Source organism: Pogona vitticeps, chromosome 2 (assembly GCF_051106095.1).
Source record: "Pogona vitticeps strain Pit_001003342236 chromosome 2, PviZW2.1, whole genome shotgun sequence".
NCBI lineage: Eukaryota > Metazoa > Chordata > Lepidosauria > Squamata > Agamidae > Pogona > Pogona vitticeps.
In genome coordinates this window covers 286,920,740-286,942,087 of record NC_135784.1, presented here as the reverse complement: position 1 = coordinate 286,942,087, position 21,348 = coordinate 286,920,740, and the positions used below count along the sequence as shown (strand labels likewise).

Sequence of the window (21,348 nt, the reverse complement as noted above, 5' to 3'; positions counted from 1 at the left end):
AGTCTAACTCTGGAAGCCCAGGTGGACTCAGTGGCCAGAGTCGCCTTCCTTCAGCTGTGGAAATTATACCAGCTATGGCCCTACCTGCACGAGCAGTTTTATGAGTTACACATGCACTACTAACATCCCGTATAGATTACTGCAATGCGCTCTACGTGAGGCTGCCTTTGAAGACAGACCTGAGACTGGAACTGGTCCAGAATCAAGCTACGCGGCTGGTGAGTGGTGGGGCCGCTAGGGGACACATCAAGCCGGTTCTATTTAAATTACATTGGCTATCAGTTGCTACCCGGCCCAATTCAAAGTGCTTGTTTTGATGTATAAAGCCCTAAATGGCTTAGGCCCTGAAGGCCTGCCTTCTTCAATATAAACCTACCCAGCAATTAAGATCTAGCCAGGAGACCCTCCTGAAAGAGCCATCCCTCAAGGAGGTAAGACTTGCAGACAAAGGGCCTTTTTGGCAACTCCCCCAGACTATGGACCACCATCCCAAGGGAAATCCATTTGGCGCAGACGGTGATGACATTTTGGCGCCAGGTCAAAACCTTCCTGTTTCAGAGGATTTTTAATTGAAATAATATCAACTGTGGGTCCTGATGGCTATTTTTAGAGTACTATATTTTAATAGTATTTTAATTGTTTTATCTTTTTTTAACTGCATTTAAATTGTTGTAAGCCGCCCAGAGACCTTTCAGTAGTGTGGGTGGCATATAAATTTTTTAAATAAATAAATAGGGGCCACCATTACATGTTGTTACATTAAAAGCTGGTGGATGGAGAAAAAAGAGAGGAAAGGTTGTTTTCCACCAAGAACCTCAGGTGCCGGGACAGGATGGATGCAACTTTGAGTTCACTATGGAGACTTTAAATGTGTAAGATGAAGAACCAAAGTAACTTTCCAGCTTTCCATGAGTTACTCTGGGTATGGTCTGAGGCACTTCGTTTACACCACCCCTCCACCATTACATTTTGAACCAAGGCACACAGAACAAGGACTGAAGAGCCAGCCTCGCTTTTTCCTCTCCACTTTTCACATCTTGTCCGATGGGAACGATACTCTACTTAAAACGCAGCGCATATTTTTGTGCTGGTGTCTTTCTGTTTGGCCAGAAAGGGTTGCGTATCTCCGTTAACTGAGAGGCCGTCCTTCAGTTAGAGCGCCAAGTCCTTTTCTGCTGGGTCGACTGCCGTCCGTCGCCTTACGGGACTCGCAGCCAAGCTCACGCTAAGCTTTCGATTCCTCGAAAGTAAGCCCAACTACGTTCAGAAGCGGCCGTTGCCCTCGTCAGGATCGCAGCCCTCTTTCCTTCCCTCCCCCGTCTCTTTTAGATTTGCGATGTTTCCTCCCCGCCCCCTTTCAAAATGAGTTCCCCTCAGCCGCCGCCGCCGTTTTTCCCCCTTTCGTCGCCTTCCTCTCCCCCTCCTCCTCCCATCGAGGCAGCGGCTCCTCGCCGGGCGAACGCCAGAGGGCAGGCGGAGCGGCGAGAAGCCGACCCGAAGCAGCAAGCCCGGCCCAGGCTGCCGGCCTTCGCACCCGCCCGCTCGCCCGCCTCCCTCCCCGTTGGCCCCATCGATGGGGGCGGTAGCTCTGCGCTCGGCTCCCCGGCCCTGCCTCTCGGCTCTGGATTAGCCAAACTGGCGACGTGGTGGGACAGTCCCCTGGCGGCCCTGCCTCTTCCACACGTTCCCTCGCTCGCTCGGTCTTTCTCTCGCTCCCTGACTTTCTCACACACACACACACACCCAGCCGAGGCGGGCGGGGTGAAGCGGGGACTCCGGCAGCCAGTGGTTCCCCGGCCCGGCTCGTCCTCTGACTGCCGAAACTGAAGAGAAAGAAAGCGCCTCCTTCTCCCCTTTCCCGCCCTCAGCGGTGGGCCTGAAAGCAAAAGGGCGGGTTTGTGAGAAAGAATCGCCAGGTCTGCCGGAGAAGGAGGCGCTCTCGCCCCCTCCCCCCCCCACCCGCGGTCGCCGCAAGCGGAGGGGAGTCCGCACCCGAGCAAGGCGGGAGGGCAGCCGTCGCGGTCGGGGGTGGAGGTGGGGGTCGCGGAGGCCGGGAGAGTGCGGACGGCGTTTGCTTGGCGGCCCGTCGGCGTCCCCGTCCCGGTCCCCACCCGGCGGCGGCGGCGGCGGGGCCATGGCGCTACTGCGGGCCCGCGCGCTGTACGACTTCAAGTCGGAGAACCCGGGCGAGATCTCTCTGCGGGAGCACGAGGTGCTGAGCCTCTGCAGCGACCAGGAGATCGAGGGCTGGTTCGAAGGGGTGAACAGCCGGGGCGACCGAGGCCTCTTCCCGGCCTCTTACGTGCAGGTCATCCGAGCCCCGGTCGCCGAGCCGCCGGTCCCGCTGCCCGTGCCGGCCCCGGCCCGCTACGCCAACGTGCCGCCAGCCGGCTTTGAGCCCTTAGCAGCGCCGGCGACCGCCTTCAACCCTCCTGCCGTCCAGCACCAGCTTCCTCCGCCGGCGGCCGAGCCCTTCCAGCTGCCGCCACCGGCGGCCTCGTCGGGCTTCTCCTCCTTCCAAGCGGTGCCTTCCTACGGCGGATCCTCTTACCAGACCAGCCAAGGCAGCGACGACGATTGGGACGATGACTGGGACGACAGCTCCACCGTGGCCGACGAGCCGGGAGTCCTGGGCGGCTCCTACCCGGACTACGAGAATGCCGGGCTCGGAAGCGGAGGCCCCGGCGGTTCTTCCAGCAGGTACCGCCTTTCCACCCGGTCCGATCTGTCGATCAGCTCCCGGAGTAGCCATCCCGGCGGCCACCTCCACCACCCGGGCAGTGGCACTGGCGGGCCCAAGAGCTCGGCCACGGTGAGTCGCAACTTGAACCGGTTCTCCACTTTTGTGAAATCGGGAGGCGAAGCCTTTGTGTTGGGTGAAGCGTCGGGTTTCGTGAAGGACGGGGACAAACTCTGCGTGGTGTTGGGTCCCTATGGGCCTGAGTGGCAGGAGAATCCTTACCCTTTCCAGTGCTCCATTGAAGACCCCACCAAGCAGACCAAATTCAAAGGCATGAAAAGTTACATTGCCTACAAGCTGGTGCCCAGCCACACTGGACAGCAAGTGCACCGGCGCTACAAGCACTTTGACTGGCTTTATGGGCGCCTTGTGGAGAAATTTCCGGTCATCTCAGTGCCCCATTTGCCGGAGAAACAGGCCACCGGACGCTTTGAGGAGGACTTTATCTCCAAGCGCCGTAAAGGCTTGGCATGGTGGATGGATCATATGTGTAGTCATCCAGTGCTGGCCCAGTGTGATGCCTTCCAGCATTTCCTCACCTGTCCTAGCACTGATGAGAAAGCCTGGAAGCAAGGCAAGCGTAAAGCTGAGAAGGACGAGATGGTGGGTGCTAACTTTTTCTTGACCATTAGTGTGCCTACTGGTGGTCCTGCTGCTCTGGACCTGCAGGAGGTAGAAAGTAAGGTTGATGGTTTCAAGAGCTTCACCAAGAAGATGGATGAGAGCACCATTCAGCTGAACCAGACAGTCAGTGAGTTTGCTCGCAAGCAGGTCACTGGCTTCAAGAAGGAATACCAGAAAGTTGGCCATTCCTTCAAGGGCCTCAGCCAAGCCTTTGAGATGGACCAGCAGGCTTTTTCAGTTGGCCTCAATCAAGCAATTGCCTTCACTGGGGAAGCTTATGATGCTATTGGTGAACTTTTTGCAGAGCAACCAAGACAGGACCTGGACCCAGTGATGGATTTGTTAGCTCTGTATCAAGGACATCTGGCCAATTTCCCAGATATAATCCATGTCCAGAAAGGTAATGTAGTTTATCTGTATCAATGTTTCTTTTTAATCTTATGGAATTATAACATGCAAGTTTGGCCCTCCCAAGTTTTTTCTCTGTACATTATTGGTAAAATAGTCCAAAAGAAAAGCCATGTTTTTCTGTTACAGCAAAGACAAAGGATCCTGAAGCCCCACAGATTAATGCAGGAAAGTGAATGGTTACTCATCTTCAATTCATTGAGCTTTGCAAAGGAATCTTGCAGGCTGTATGTCTAGGCTTTGATTTCATTGTTTGCCTTTGCTGTCTTCAGGGCCACTCAGATGAAACAGGTTTTAGATTACTGTTTTAAGCATATTTACCTGGCCATGCACTCCATAGTAGGAGTTACTTTTGACAGGATTGCACATTTTAGTCCTTCAAAGTGTATAGTAACATAAATCATGCTTTGTGGCATTCTACTCAGTTAATGTGTTCTAGATACTAAGGGACAAGGATAAAAATTCCATTAAAATGAACAATGTATTTTTCAGTAAGATAAGTTAAAGTGAAGAAGGAACTCTTGAGGATGTTTGTTTTGACAGTGCTGTACCAAACAAAAAGCTTGAATTCAATGGGATTCAAGGTAGTAATGACTAACTTAAAGCAATTAATTTCAGTCTTCTGTAGCTATGACTTAATTCTGGATCCAGTTCTTGTAGTTGATACTTCCAAGGCTCTATTTTTAATGGAATGTTATGTTCTCTTTGCCAGTTTCTTTGTGTTCATTCCCCCCACATATTTAATGATTCACTGCAATAATTTTTTGGACAGTGTATGTGAGTGGAAGACTAGATGGAATCTAATACAGTGTAATTCAGAACCGTGTGATGCCCAAACGGGTCATGATATTAACACCAAGGGAATTCTTCCCTTAATTTTGGAGTGAGACACCCTCCTTGTTGTATCATTGAACACTCCTGGTATAATGAGCAGTTTGACCTCATTTATACAACTACTGTAGTCTTTAAAAGTTGCAACCCATTCATGACACTATATCTCTTAGGTCCTCTCAGTTAATGTATCTGACATACTAAGAGGCAAGGCTAAAAACTCATCCTTTGTGTTGTCAGTAACATAGCTGGCATTGCATTTGATTTAAGGGCTGTTTCTCATTTAGATAGAAATGCAATCTGAGAAGACAGTGACAAAAAAACCTGAAAATTTTCACGTCACATTGTTGAAATAAGGACAGATTTGAACAGTCAGGGTCTGTTTTATTAAACTGTAGCTCGAGGGTTGTGTGTTTTAGTCCATAAAGAAATAGCTAATAACTCTTTCGACATAAGATGATTTGGCATTAACATATAGATTTAGCAACAAGTCTCTTCATGTTATAGATGAATATTTTTGGTGGACTTTTTAATTGCTGAGAGAAAACGGGGTATCTATATTTGGATGGTGAAAGTTGTGTATATTTTAACTTTTTTTTTGTAGTGTTGTCCAGTTTTACCTTGGGGAAGAGCACCTCATTTCGTTGCACCCACTTGTGAGCGCAATGACAAATAAATTTCTTATGTCTTATGTCTTATGTCTTATATTAATACCAGTGGACAAAGTATGGCCCTCAGATATTGTTGGAATGCATCTCTGGTTTCCCCTAGCCAGCACAGCCATTAATGAGGGATGCTGTGAGCTGTACTTCAACTACCTATGGAGATCTACATGTTGCCCACTCCACTGTACATGATTGATGATAATGCGTCTGAAAATATTATCCTAAATTTTAGATTTGGAAACCAAATGTTATCCTATGTCAAAAAAGCAGAGCATAACAAAGACAACTAGATCCATCCAGTTTTAGTGTGCCTGTACTTTATATAGCATAAAGTAGCCAGTGCAGTTTGCTTTAAGGTGCTTGCACTCCACTTAAATTAGGACGTGCGGTTATCACCAATCGCCCTTATCCACTCCTTACCTATGCCTCTTCTGCACAGACTTCTACAACTGTTTCAGAGTGTTGGGCAATCCTCTGGAAGGTTATGGCATGGAGAAATGCAGGAGGCACTGGTGATAAATGTTTGTGCTAGTCTAAGCAGTCACACTTTCCTCTAAGCAAAACCATCACTAGGTATAACCCATATAGAACTTTTAAGAAAGAGCTCTTTGAAGTAATACCTAAGGTGACAGGCTCTGTATGACACTAAAGTAGCATTGTGTAGACTCATTTCAAATGCTGGTTGCGCTGCCATTAATAATACGGTTACCATCTAAGTGCTGTTACAGTAGTATAGCATGAAAGGACTTTTTATTGCAGCCAATCAGCTATCATGATGATTTAGAGTACATTTAAAATGAGGGTTTATACAATAATTTTTGGTGTCATGTTAAATAAATGCTTTTCCTTGGAGCAATACTTGTAGACAGATTATTGACAAAAATGCTAATCAGAATTACACAGATGGAGGTGGGGTTATATCTTGAAGCTAAAAGCAGTAATGGATGCTTGCCAGTTCTTGGAAAGAATAGCTTGTAAATCAGACCATTTCAGAATAATTAATGTGCACCATGTTGACAGGTACCAAGTCTATTAAAAATGGGAAATAGTTGTAGTTCAGACATTGTTGGAAGTGTTTCTTGGCCACATTACATATATTATTTGTGTGCATATATATGTGGTAGATCAGCCTAAATGTAAAACTATTGCAAAGCATTTTTCCTGACATTATCTCAAAACACAGTATTATAGATTAAGCTTGTACAATTTGTGCTCCACCCAACCTAAACACAGCCTAGCAGGCAAAGAGATAGCAAGAGAAGCAGGGGTGATGGGAAGAAAGAAAAAGCAACAGGAGTTATTGACCTCTTGGTGAACTAATATATGTGACTCTTGGTCTACATTTGGCTTGGTGACTCTCTTGAGTACTGTACCAAGGTACTACATAGATTCTAAAAAATGTATTAGTAATAAAGATGGGGATATTCGTATTCGTATACAAATACGAATATCCCTGTTGCAGCTGGCCCTAATGAGAGCCCGGCCCCTGGGACCAGACCGTCCACTCATGCATCCTGCCCTGGCGACAGTGCCACTTGTCCTGCCAATGGTTCCCAGAGCTCCACTGTCTTCCTGCTTGGCTGGCCACTCCAGGCAGGGGGTGGGGGATGAGTCTCCCTCCACAGCTGCTGAGTGGCCAGCCAAGCAGGAAGAGAGCAGAGCTCCGGGCATCATTGGCAGGACAAGCGGGACCGTCGCTGCAGTGGGTCACTTGAGTGGACAGTCAGGTCTTGGGGGCCAGACCCTCATTAGGGCCAGCTGCAATGGGGATATTCATATTCATATACGAATATCCCCATCTCTAATCAGTAATTTATAGTTTACTAAAATTCTTACACAGCAACTAATTGCTTAGGGATTTATAGCAGGGTGGATTTTATTTAAATCAAATCAATTTGAATCATTTTTTAAATTAAGTCGTGATAGAGATCACTGATTTTTATGCACCCTGGTTTATAGATGTGGTGATCTTGATATACCCCAAACTCTGTAGTTCTCCAGAAAGGCACATTTATGTGTAAGCACATGATAAGGATATGTGAGGGCTTAAAATTCTGTTTTAAGATCAAAATTTAGCCCTCAAGTCATTCATCAGATTGTTGACAAAATTGAGAAGCACAACTTTTCAGTGTGCCCTGTTCTATGGTACAATGGGAAACATTTTCAAAAACTAACAGATAATGCTTCAGCTTTTCTTCTGTTTATCTTGATAGCCTGTGCTTATGCTTAACCTACTCCATTAAGGACTAAAGCTGATTTAAGGACCATGCTTAGCACTGTAATATAGCTTAGACCAATTAAACCTTCTCCCAAGGAGATGGGAGCTTGCCAAAAAGGAGATGCATGCTGTCTGAAATTCTGTCTAATGGTTTGCATGGACACTTCCATTTTTCATGAGCAGCCCTCTACCAATTCATTCAGCATCAATAAATATTCCTCCTCGGTACAATATGAGAAACCCTCTTAAATAATCTCTTAACTATCACTGAAATGCAGAAGATGGGTGTGTCATTTTCCACTACATATTGTGACACAGAGGATGAGCAAATATATGAAACACATCGATGAATATGAGACTATTTCCTGACTTGTCAATTCCTTGACATGTTGAACATTTGGCCTAACTGGTAGCAATTGTGTATAGATGGCTGGTAAGCCAAACTAAAACATTTATATGTTTGGAAATGAGGCATCGCACTTTTTGTGTTTAATTTTAAAAGCTGGGAAAAATCATTATTTTAATGTTGCTCAGAAGAGTATCCGGTGCCATTTGATATCCCAAGCCTTTCATGCCTGCAAAGTATACTTAGTTCCATGCAACAGCCTTCCTGCCTACAAAGCACATCTCAATTTTATGTGATGGCTTTCTACCGCCAAAGAATAGCTCAGTTCCATTCAGTAGCTTTTCTGCCTACAACCACAGTTAGTTCTATTCAGGGCAGACTGGATGAAAATAAATTATTTTTAAAAGTCAAATCAATTTAAATCATGATTTAAATAAACAAATCAATTTTTGATTCATTGTCAAAAATCTTTGATATTTTAATTTAAATTGTGATTTAAATCAGTTTGATTTAAAGAAAATTCATCCCGATTCAGAATATTTAAACTTTAAATACATCACTGTGTGGAGATAACTGCAGAAAAAGCACATAGATATGAAACTCTTGTGGACCACAGCTGACATGCAATTGAATGTTTTCCAGTCCTTTGTCTAAGGTTTCCACAATATCAAGCATTCAGTTTAGCACCAAGTACTAGAATAAAAAAAAATTGTAAGCTTTATAAGTTGCATGCATTATTCTGATCCGGGGAGTTGGCTTATCTGTTATGTGCACCCACTGATGATATAAATCACCATTGACTATATTCAAAGTATATTTCCATTAACCGAAGGAAACTTTTAGATACAATCCTATGTGTGCCAGTTTTAATACAGATGAAAATAGTGATGTGTATTCTTATTCAGATCAGAAATATGTGACTCTTAGGTTTGTTCTGAAATGCATTAGATCATTCTTCAGCTGTTTAACCTGATTGTTTTGTAAAAGATGATGAAGAAAAGATCCTTGGATATTCAATACGGAGTACAGGATATTGTGGGTACCACAAGGAACTTTAAGAGCAAGCATGTAGTAAGAGGCAGTTGGTACCCACAGGCAACTTTACTATGAAGTAATGGAGAACATTTGGAGAAATCTTTTCCAGCTCTGTATTCACTACAGGCTGCAACTGCACTTTGGACACTCACATGGAAAACATACAGTTGCAGAAGTGTTGATGTATTAGCCATATATGAACCTCTGGGTTGGAGCAAGCTGTGAATCCAGTAAATGCATACATTTCAGTCCCAAGCATACAGAAGTCTCGTGTCCTTAGTTGGTGGTTGTTGATGGTTCTAATTCTCTATTTCATTAAGCGTATTATACCAAGCTGTTACAATAGTTTGTAGTAGTAATACCGTGATGCATAATGGAACTGCAAAAAAAAATCTTTACAATTCATAATATTATAGGTTTCTCTGTTTCAAAGAGAATCTACCACTTGCAACTTCAGTGGGAGATAAATTTGAAAATTTCTGTTGCACTTCTTTTAAGATAACCTACCTAGCAGTTAAGATCAGTGATTCTTAACCTTTGGTTACTCAGGTGTTTTTGAACTGCAACTCCCAGAAACCCCAGCCAGCACAGCTGGTGGTGAAGACTTCTGGGAGTTGCAGTGCAAAAGCACCTGAGTAACCCAAGGTTAAGAACCACTGGTTAAGATAATCTCACTGCAGATGATGACAGCAGCCACAAAATTAAAAGACGCCTGCTTCTTGGGAGGAAAGCAATGACAAACCTAGACAGCATCTTAAAAAGCAGAGACATCACCTTGCCGTCAAAGGTCCGCATAGTCAAAGCTATGGTTTTTCCAACAGTGATGTATGGAATTGAGAGCTGGACCATAAAGAAGGCTGACCGCCAGAGAATTTATGCTTTTGAATTGTGGTGCTGGAGGAGACTCTTGAGAGTCCCCTGGACTGCAAGGAGATCAAACCTATCCATTCTGAAGGAAATCAACCCTGAGTGCTCACTGGAAGGACAGATCCTGAAGCTGAGGCTCCAATACTTTGGCCATCTCATGAGAAGAGAAGACTCCTTGGAAAAGACCCTGATGTTGGAAAAGTGTGAAGGCAAGAGGAGAAGGGGACGACAGGACGAGATGGTTGGACGGTGTCATCAAAGCTACCAACAGGAATTTGACCAAACTCCAGGAGGCATGCTCTGATCCATGGAGTCACGAAGAGTCAGACACGACTTAACGACTAAACAACAACACCTGGCAGTTAATGCAGTTGATATTGGTTGGAAATTACTGTGGAATTTAGTCAAAATTGAAAGCAAATAAACTTCATATGTCAATTGCGATCACAGAAATGAGCACAAAGAAATTTGTATTTGGAAAAGAAAGTGGTAGGTAGCAGGAAAAGAGGACCAAATATGAGATGGACTGACTCCCTAAAGGAACTTGTACTTTAAAACTGGTAGCACATTTTTATCTCCAAAACCTGATACTGACACATATTTTCTTCCATATCTGCTTTAAGCTACTCTCATTATTGCGTTGTTACGTACCATCCATGGTTTTAAGTTATTCATTAGTAACTTAGGGTCCATTGATTTCACTAAGTGTGTTCTAAGTATGACTTTATATGGATTCAGTCAAATCCATTACAGTGGTGCCTCGCACAGCGAGGTTAATCTGTTCCGGATTAACCCTCACTGTGTGAAAGCATCGTTGAACGGGGCAAGAAAACTAGTTGGAACGCATTAAACAATGTTTAATGCGTTCCAATTGGGCTGAATACTCACCGTTCAACGATGCTGGCAGCCATTTTCGCGCCCTCCCCTCGCTGAACAAGGGCGCGAAAACGCTGCGATCAGCTGTCCGGCGGGTCCAAAATCGCCGCTGGAACAGCCGAAAGGGCCGGGCGCAGCGTTTTCGCGCCCTTGGTAAGCGAGGGGAGGGCACGAAAACGCTGCGCGCAGCCATTTCGGCTGTTCCGGCAGCGTTTTCGCGCCCTCCCCTTGCTTACCAAGGGCGCAAAAACGCTGCACCCGGCCCTTTCGGCTGTTCCGGTGGCCATTTTGAAGCCGCGGAACAGCTGATCGGCGGGTCGCAAAGCGAAGATCAGTAAGCGAACCGCTTACCGCCCTTCGCTCTGTGATTCCTGCCCTATCTAGGTGCTGTTTTGCGATCGCAAAAACGGCACTGTTGCGCGGATTCGTCGCTCTACGGAGCGACCGTTCTGCGAGGCACCACTGTATTTCCAAGAAAAACTAATAATTAGGCATTCTGACTCAATGGAAAGAAAAATGCATATTTCCAGGAGCTCTGTATATACCGTGGTGCCTCGCTTAACGTTTGCTTCGTTTAACGTTTTTTTCGCTTAACGTTTATTTTTTCAGAGGCAGATTGTGCTTCATATAACGTTTTTCCCTATGGGCGATTTTCGCATAGCGTTTTTGGGACCATGCTTCGCTTAACGTTTTTGGTTTTAGGTCCCCTGCTTCGCTTAACGTTTTTTTTGTTTTCAGTTTAAAAAGTGTCTTAGAAGGGTCCAAAACGGTTCTAAATGCTTGGATTCGTTAGAGGACCCCTTAAGTCATGTGCAAACCTGATTTGGCTTTGATCTGACGTTTCGTTAATTTTTTGTGAATTTTTGTTTTTTGGCCCATAGGAACCAATGGACCTGTCAAAATCTGACAGCTCCATGCTTTCCTATGGGGGAGAAAACAATTTACAAAAAATTAACGAAAGTTCAGATCAAAGCCAAATCAGGTATGCACACAACCTAGGGGGTCCTCTAACGAACCCAAGAATTTAGAACAGTTGCTGAGTCTTCATTAATTTTTTGTGAATTTTTTCTTCCCCCATAGGAAATAATGGAGCTGTCAGATTTTGACAGCTGTCAAAAGTTGGGGGAAAAAAATTCACCATTAATTAACGAAAAGTCAGATCAAAGCCAAATTAACTTTTGCATCCGTTTTAGAGGGTGCAGAAGCTAATCCAAGCATTTAAAACCATTTTTGACCCTTTTATGACACACTTAATTTTGCAAAAATTGACTTCGCAAAGCCATTGAAACCTATTGAGTCAGCTACAATACATTCCAATGGAGGATACATTGTATCGTTTAACGATGTTTCCTATGGGTTTTTTCGCTTAAGGACGGCAATCCGTGCCTATTGGAACGGATTAACCGGTTTCCAATGCATCTCTATGGGAAATGGTGTTTCGCATAAAGTTTTTTTCGCATAAGGTTTTTTTTTTTGGAACCAATTAAAAACGTTATGCGAGGCACCACTGTACCTGCTTTTTTTTTTTTTTTTTTGAAACAGAGGGGAATTATTTAAAAGATTCACCAGTTCATAAACTTCGTTCAGGTGTCAGCACATATGTATTTGCAGTTAGAAGGAAGTTTCTAGCTCCGTCTCTTCCATCATCTGCTCTTCTCCAAAATGACTGAGGAGTCTGAAGAGGAGGCTTTCAGTTTGCATGATTTTCTAGACTCCCTGCTTATATGTAAAGCCAACATGTGAGCTGACACCTTTTGCTTTAGACTCATGAGCCATCACATGTAGAAAGGGACAACGGAGGAAGGGCTGGGTGCTCCCTTGTAAGCAGGTAAACAAAAGTAGACATATACAGCAGATCCTGAATACAGTTGCAGTGTAGGCAAATCAGTGTCGGTATGGAGGCTTCTTCACATTGGTGCCTTAGATGTTGCGCCAGTCAGCAACAAATTATAGATAAATGAATTAGTGAATAGTGTCTACCTCATTGTGGCTTGAATCTGCTGATTATACTCACGTTGTTGTATAAACTCTTAAAACCAGCTGCATTAAATAGGTAATTACTGGAAAATATATATAGCTATTTACACTGCGGAACAGCTTACAAAGGTGCATTCTGGATTTGTTATACAGTTTGCAACGCAAAGAATGTGTGAGGCTGTGAGCATTGGAAATTAGGTTGTATGTCATCCCATAAGAGATGTAAATGAGCCCAGCATTCTTAATTTAGGTGATTAAAAATGAATAATTAAGTTTGCAAAGTTCAAAATTTTAGTTGAAAAATCCACTACAGCTATAAGAAATGCTTAAGCTCTAACAGTGCTATTTAAGTCTTGTCCAGGTTTGAAAAATATTAGAAGTATTACAATAAACAATAAGCCAGGAAACACAAATATGTTAGTACAGTGGTGCCTCACAAGACTATGTTAATTCGTTCTGCGATAATCGCTGTCTTACGAAAACATCATCTTGCGAAATGAAAAAGCTCATTGAAATGCATTGAAACCGGCTCAGTGTGTTCCAATGGACTGAAAACTCACCATCCAGCGAAGAGCCTCCATAGGGGCGGCCATTTTCGCTGCCTGTAAAGCGGGGAATCCGTCCTGAAAACACAGCGGGGAGCCATTTTGCATAGCGGGGAGCCATTTTAGAACCGCCGATCAGCTGTTTCAAAAACATCGTTCAGCAAAAAATCAGTTCCCAAAGCAGGGAACTGATCATTGTTAAGCGAATTTTCTCCATAGGAACATTGTTTTGCGATCACAAAAGTGATTGCAAAAACTTCATCATCAAGCGGTTTCGTTGTTTAACGAGGCAATCGTTAAGCGAGGCACCACTGTATTTACTTTTTGCAGCTATTACTTTGGTAAGAATAAATATGTCTTGAAATTCTCAAAACAGCACACTTGCAAAAAGTAAGGAGAAGATGGGATGTCAAAAGGGAAGGGACATTTTTAGCCAATTGCAACATATCTTTCTACGCATGTGTCTTGTACTGTGGTGTAATATTCATGTAGCATAATTTGGGCTGTCCATATACTGTTGATTATTTAAAGTAGATTGCCCACATTCCACAATGAAATGTCATGAGCAGTTTGGGTTAGTGAGGTTTAGTAGTAAGAGTTGATGGGACACTGATGCAGCTCTATTTCAGATGATGATATTTAGTTCATACTACATGCTCTTATATTAGGGACGTGGTGGCGCTGTGGGCTAAACCGCAGAAGCCTTTGTGTGCTGCAGGGTCAGAAGACCAGCAGTTGTAAGATTGAATCCACGCGACGGAGTGAGCTGCCATCGCTTTGTCCCAGCTCCTCGCCAGCCTAGCAGTCCGAAAGCATGTAAATGCGAGTAGATAAATAGGTACCATCTCGGTGGGAAGGTAAACAGCGTTCCGAATCTAAGTCACGCTGGCCACGTGTCAACGGAAACTGTCTTCGGACAAACGCTGGCTCTACAGCTTGGAAACGGGATGAGCACCGCCCCCTAGAGTCGAACACGACTGGACTAAAATGTCAAGGGGAACCTTTACCTTTACCTTACATGCTCTTATGGTGTATTTAAGAATCTAAGGAAAGCTCTACTGTGTCAGATCAAGGCCCTATCTAATTCAGCATCCTCTTTCCCATAGTGGCCAACTAGATGCCTACGTAAACACAAAAACAAGGCATGGGGGCAGTTGTTTATTAATAAAGATTTTATCATTCGCTCTATTTGAAGAATTTCCATCTCATCACTTGTGTATATAGGTGAGAGGGAGATCCAAAACAATTAGCTACTGACAAAGGAAATTGCAAATTAATAGAAAACAATTTAGACTTACTCATATCTGTCTGACAAAATGCATGTACTGTACATAATTCAAACTGAGCCCAAGTGTATTCTGTTAGCTAAAGAAAAATCAGTCAAGTGAGATGTCTCCTCTATTGTGCTATTCCATTTTTGAAATTCTGGCACACAACTGTTGAAAATTACCTTTAGACAAAACAAATTCAAAATGGCATGTCGTTTTTGTGAGAGAATTGCAGGAACACTTAAATTAGGACAAGTGATTGATTGGGGTGATGGAAAGCATGCAAGTCTCATCTGACCAGTTCATCCCTTGTCTGTTTACACTTTTGTAAATACCTTTCAATAAATATCTTCCCAATTTGGGATATGCTCCAGTCTTCTAGAATGGACAAACCTGCTCACTTGTATCCCATCCTGAGGGCCCAAGAATACAGTGTTTGTATAGACTCCTCAGTGACTAGATGAATAGTGGTTGACAAATTGCCCTGAGAGGCAGTGAGCAGCACTGTAGCTTTTCTCATTCTATGGACAGCCATGGAGAAGTCTTGGGCATGGTTCTGAGTGTGCTTCCCTACCTGGCCATTCACTTGTGAGCTGCCTGTGCAACAGAGAGCATACCCAGAGTCTCCTGCAATCTACAATTTTATAATTGTAAGAGAACTCTTCTAAGGGAGCTGTCTACAACATGAATGTGGTTCACACATGGTCTTCTGTATTGTTTCAGGAAGAAGTTTAGGGCAATCTGCTAACATTTTGCAACGTTTTAAAAAAATAAGCAGGCAGGATACTCTGCCTGTGCGCTTCTGCTCAGAACTATGTTCTGTATTACTCTATGTTGTTAGCCGCCTAGAGTAGTCCTGACCCGACCAGATAGGTGGGATATTAAATAAACAAACAAACAAACAAACAAACCTACTAAAATCTTGCATCAGAAAACAAAAATAAAAGCAACAGAAATGGCTTGACAACTGACACAGTTGCTTGGGATGAACTGATTTGTGTTTTTTTGGGGGGGGGGTATCACAGTTGTTTCTTCCCCAATCCTAGTCTGTTTCATTCTCCAGAGTTTTCTATGATGACATTCAAGCTTCTGTAACACCCTTGATTTATGTTGGGAGACCTATACCATGTTTTATCTATCATGCTATCCGTCCCCATCCCATCCCCAAAACTCTCAATCCAGAATTGGATGGAATGTTCAGCCTGTGAGCAATTCATTGTTTGGAAACACACAACTGATGTTGCAATCAAGTACAAATATTAGACCTGTTACAACTTGTTCAGTATTCAACATCTTTCAAAATGTTTTTCTCTAAGAGAGTTTTAAAAAAAACAAACGTGCACAGAAGTGTGGGGAGAATTCTGGCATATATTTCATACTTTAGCTGTAAAGTCTGCAAGCTCTTGAATTTAGATAGTTCCTAGAATGTGAACATATTTACGGTACTTCCAGAGTGATTGTAAATTTAGGTTTGGGGCAGAAAGTCCTTCCCTGCAAGCAGCGAGTTTCAGGGAGAAAAATTAAACTCAGTCCCTTGTTGACTGTCGTTGACCATTATGAGCTCTTCAGTAAACATATTTATAGTGCTGTTTGCCCTAAAATGAATAGAGCTAAAAGAATGTTCAGAAGCTCTTTTTCACTTTAAGTTTGTGTTTTTTATTTAGCCTTGAATGTGCAAATACTTCAGACAATCGCAGTCAAATTATGTTATCTTACAGTAGTGTCGACAATTATTTATCAGCAGCTTTAAAGGACAAGAGCTGTGATTGTTCCAGAGTTCAAGCAAATCTTGTTTTCAGTATCAAAATGGTATGGGTGCACTATGTAACACTGGTGGTCGGAAATCATTCATATGTGAACTCCAGATGGAGTGTTTATTACTCATTTATTGGTTCATATAATATTTACCACTGCCCTTATTGACCAGTGCAATTTACATTTTTAGCATTACATTACTGAATTCTTCGGACTCTGAAGGCTTGTTTTATTTATTTTTATTTTTAATTATCCTCCACCTTTCTCCCAGTAGAGGGTTCCAAGGCAGCTCACAAACGATATTAAAGAATAAATATAAAAAACAAATTTTAAAATAAAGTGGACAGAATCCAGTTGATTATGTAATCAGCCCACAGCATTACAATTTAATTTAATTTAATGCTTCCTATTCCCCCTTAGGTTCTGAGGTTCCCTAGCCCCCCTCCAGCTCCTTTTGGACCTGGAGGAGCTTTTAGGAGCCTAGGGATGGGGGTGGGGAGCCTCAAATACCAGCAAATTATTGCTGAATCATCACCACCAGGATCAGAATTCGCAGCAACAATCTGGCTTCCCCAGGTCAAAAGGGATCCCCAGAGAGTTTCAGAACCTGGGAAAGTGAGATAAGAAGCTTTATATTAAATTAAATAATAAGATTGCAGGGTGATGCCGTCATCACAATTTACGTCCATGTGGTTTTTCAACAGCATTTCAGCCATTAAATTTGAAAAGTTTTAGAAATATATCGTTGTCTAGTCGTTTAGTCGTGTCCGACTCTTCGTGACCCCATGGACCAGAGCACGCCAGGCCCTCCTATCTTCCACTACCTCCCGAAGTTGTGTCAAATTCATGTTGGTTGCTTCGAAGACACTGTCCAACCATCTCATCTTCTGTCATCCCCTTCTCCTCTTGCCATCACACTTTCCTAACATCAAGGTCTTTTCCAATGAGTCTTCTCATGAGATGGCAAAAGTACTGGAGCCTCAGCTTCAGGATCTGTCCTTCCGGTGAGCAATCATTAAAAAGTTGGTTGGAAAGCTCGGAGTTGGTTACTTGGCTGTAGAGCCAGAGATTAGGAGTTTGATCCCCTGATATGGCTCCCAGGAGAAGGGACAAGTGTGTCTCATTGGGCAGGCCATGTGGTCCGAGAATGCTGCCTGAAGAAGGGAATAGGAAGCCACTTCTGAGTACCTTAAAGCAGTGGTTCTTAACCTTTTTGAAAGAAACGCCCCCTTGAGCCATTGAAGAAGTTATCATCGCCCCCCCTCCCCGTGGTGATGATATCTTTCTTATTTATTTATTTATTTATTTATTTATTTATTTATTTATTTATTTATTTATTTATTTATTTATTTATTTATTTAAGACACTTAAATCCAATGACCCCTGAAAACAAAATTCAATTCCAAGAAAATGAAATGCCCCCCAAAAGTAACATTTAATGATTTAGTTGCAAGCGAATTTTAAGACGCAAAAAGAAATATAAAAAGGGCATAAAAACAAACCGCAATGCAGAAACTAAAAATTTCAGGACGAAAACTCTGAAACTAAATTAAGATTGGAGGAAAATATATATTCATGCACACTATAAAAAGGCTGCAGCCATTTTCACAGGTTTGGCTTGCTCCAGCGCCCCCCTACCACCCCCTCCTGCTCCAGCGCCCCCACACCGCCCCTTTTCGTTCTACCGCCCCCCTGAAAAATGAAATTGCCCCCTGGGGGGCATTATCGCCCACGTTAAGAACCACTGCCTTAAAGCTAGAAAATCCTGGAAATAACTTGAAAGCATGAACTTCATATGGTCTTCATATGTCAGAAGTGACTTGACTGCACATAACAATAACTCAAAAGTACTAAATAAAATCTTTTCAAACCAGTTTAAAAACACATTTAAAAGATTAAAAAGACAAGATCCCCCATTAAAAGCATTTTTGTAACCACATGCTCACAAGCACCGGTTATAGTTAAATGGTAGTGAGACAATATCTATGCGTGAATCTAACTACAGTATTAAAATAGTTATTCGTTTCAGAATTCTGTAAACTTGAAGCAGCAAACATAATTAATAAAATGCTTTTTAATTATATTCGTTTATCCTGTCTTTTGATCCTAGTGCTCTGTTTTGTTTTCATTATGCAGGAGCCCTTACCAAAGTGAAGGAAAGTAAGCGGCATGTAGAAGAAGGGAAAATGGAGGTTCAGAAGGCTGATGGCATTCAGGATCGTTGTAACATTATTTCTTTTGCCACCCTGGCAGAAATTCATCATTTCCACAAAATTCGAGTCAGGGACTTCAAATCACAGATGCAGCATTTCTTGCAACAGCAAATACTTTTTTTCCAAAAAGTGACACAAAAGTTAGAAGAAGCTCTTCACAAGTACGACAATGTTTAATATTGCTTAATTCTTGAACTTCAAATGGCGAATATTTCTTGGCTTGCAAATGGAGTAAGTAACAGAAAAGAAACACCACCCTCAAATACTGTTGGAACTTCTTGGGGTGCTTTACAAGGATGATTTTATAATTTGTTCTGGATTGCAACACAACCTAAGCATTGCATAAGAAGGAAATAATTATATCTGTTTAGCAGAGCCTCTACTATACATTGTAACTAAGTTATACTCCAAATGCCTACACTACCATTGTAATGTTTTTGAAATAATGATTATACTATTTGCCTTACTGCTTTTTTGAAATATGGTGTTATAGTGCATATGCTGTAGACCTCAAAACCTTCTGGGTCTTTAAGGGAGCTGGCTAGGGAAAAGCCTGCTTCAGATGCCTTCTAAAAATTCACTTCGGTTTGAATTTTCTAAATTCAACCAGTTCTCTGTTTACAAATTTCTATTAGAGCAGCTGTACTATTTTGTGCCTTTAGACTTACAATTTTCATTATTATTTTTTCTAGTGAACCACATTTTTACGACTGATTGAATGAAGGATTGGCACTCTTAATAGGGCCTGATTTCAAACCTCATAGTGACTGAACATATAACTTGCACACTAGATATTAAGATAAATGTTGACTGAAAAAAGCCCTCCAGATTTAAAACCATTTTAGACTTTGTACTGATTATAGATACTATTTATTATTTGTACCAGGACTTTAAACACAGATACAATACAGTACTGCTGTGTTTCCTTTCTTAACATGGCACCATAAAACCTTTCAGTGTAACCTGTCTTTGAATAGAAACTTGGACCACTTACCTAATAAAAGAATACTGAAGAATATTAGTGAGCTAAAAGTAGAGGACCAATGACTCATGTATGTGCATTGTCTGTCTTGTTTGCAAGTCTCTTGTGGTTGCTGATTTATTTTACTCTGAGCATGGCCCTGCCTTGCCACTTGATTTAAAACTTTTGCAAATCTCAACTTCTCAGTACCAATCAGTGAAATTGTAGACTGGACAGGAGGAAAATGTTAACACCTAATGTAATACTGATGGGCTGAAATCGTTCATATGTACTATGTTCCAGATGGAGTTTATTATTTACACCCTTATTCATTTATTTGTTTATTTAAATATTTTAAAGCAATGTAAATGAGTATCATACTTAGTGATTCCTCTTATTTAGGGGTGTGTTATGTGCAAATGAGGGACGCAGATGGCGCTGTGGGTTAAACTGCTGAGCCACTGGGCAGTTGATCGAAAGGTTGACAGTTTGAATCCGTGGGACGGGGTGAGCTCCTGTTGGTCAGCCTAGCAGCTCAAATGCATGCAGATGTGAGTAGATGAATAGGTACCACCTTGGTGGGAAGGTAATGGGGTCCCATGTCTAATCATGCTAACCATGGGACCATGGAAATTGTCTATGGACAAACACTGGCTCTTTGGCTTACAAACGGGGATGAGCACCGACCCCTAGAGTTAGACATGACTGGACTTAATTGTCAAGGGGAACCTTTATCTTTTCCTTTATGTGCAAATGTCTTATTAGGCTACACTGAAAGCTAAAGTACCAGGCAAAAAGGGATCCTAATTTTCCTTGCTTGCTGTTTTCTCCATTCAGATGACTCAACACATTTGACTTCCAACCTGTAGGATTTTAAAATGTAGATTCATCATTATGGTAAAGACTAGGAAAATAGTGTGGCCTTGGGTAACCTCCACAATCCCAGGTTCCCCCAGAAGAAGGGAATAGTAAAATACTTCTGAGTATTCACTACCTAGAAACCCCTGAAAAGGGTTGACATAAGTTAGAATTTACTTGATAATGCATGATTATTATTGTTGTTAGGAGAAACTACTCTGTTGAATTCTGCAGCTATTCTACTTCTGTGCATCTTGGAATGGGTTTTGATGCTCGCTGGTTTCCAGAAAAATCATCAAAAATTTTACCTCTTTACAGAGATGTAATAACACCTAAGTCTATAAAATATTCCACAAGGGCTAATTTTAGCAATGTGCTACATACAATGAAATGCAGCAGCTTTGTTTGAGGGCAATGGCATCTTCCCACTCCAATTCCTGTGTGCTTTCTTGTTAACTCATAACCCTCATTGTGTGTCATTTTTGTTTGGTATAGTTTTCCATCTGCACTCCCTAAGAATGATGGTTCTCTTTGTGAAAGAGAAATCTCTCGTCTCTTCAGTTCATTGTTTTTATGCTATAAATATTTCTTTCCCAAGTTGAATCTAACATTGAGGACAAGAGGGACTTATCCTCTTCAAAATATATTAAATTCCTAAGCAACTGTAAATGGGTGGACACCGAATGAAAATATATGCTGATGTTAACATTGTCCAGTGAGGAAAGTGACCTTATCATAGTGTTGGATAATGAGTATGTTGATGGAGAAAGAGAGAATCAGTTTTGGAAAAGGTAAAATACAAGCTAGGGATTTTAAAGAAAGAACTTAAAAGTCAGACTACTAGTGTCATAATACCTCTATACGTTTCTCTGTTGCAATCACACTTGGAGTATTGTGTGCAGCTTTGGTAACTGCACTGCAAAAACAGTTAACCTATAAATTTGTCCCCTTTTAATATAATGGAACAGGATCTACACAAGTGTGCCACAAGTTCTGCTTTGGTATTTTTTTCCTTGTGTTTCTAGCCCATCATTATGTCAACCAGTTTTTTTTTTAAAAAAATCTCCCTTGGACAATTTCAGGAAGCCTCCTGTAATAAATACATAGCTCCTAACAGTGAAGCACTGCCTTTAAAAAAAAACATACCTCAAGTGTTGTTTT

At 42.3% G+C, this 21,348-nt stretch overlaps 1 protein-coding gene across 1 annotated transcript; it reads left to right on the top strand.

Moving 5' to 3' along the window:
- Positions 1–613: 613 nt before the first annotated feature.
- On the top strand, positions 614–19,709 carry SNX18 (sorting nexin 18). Its single transcript, XM_072992768.2, has 2 exons — positions 614–3,764; positions 18,292–19,709. The coding sequence occupies exons 1-2, from the start codon at positions 2,135–2,137 to the stop codon at positions 18,543–18,545; spliced, it is 1,884 nt and encodes a 627-aa protein (XP_072848869.2). The 5' UTR covers positions 614–2,134; the 3' UTR covers positions 18,546–19,709.
- Positions 19,710–21,348: the final 1,639 nt, after the last annotated feature.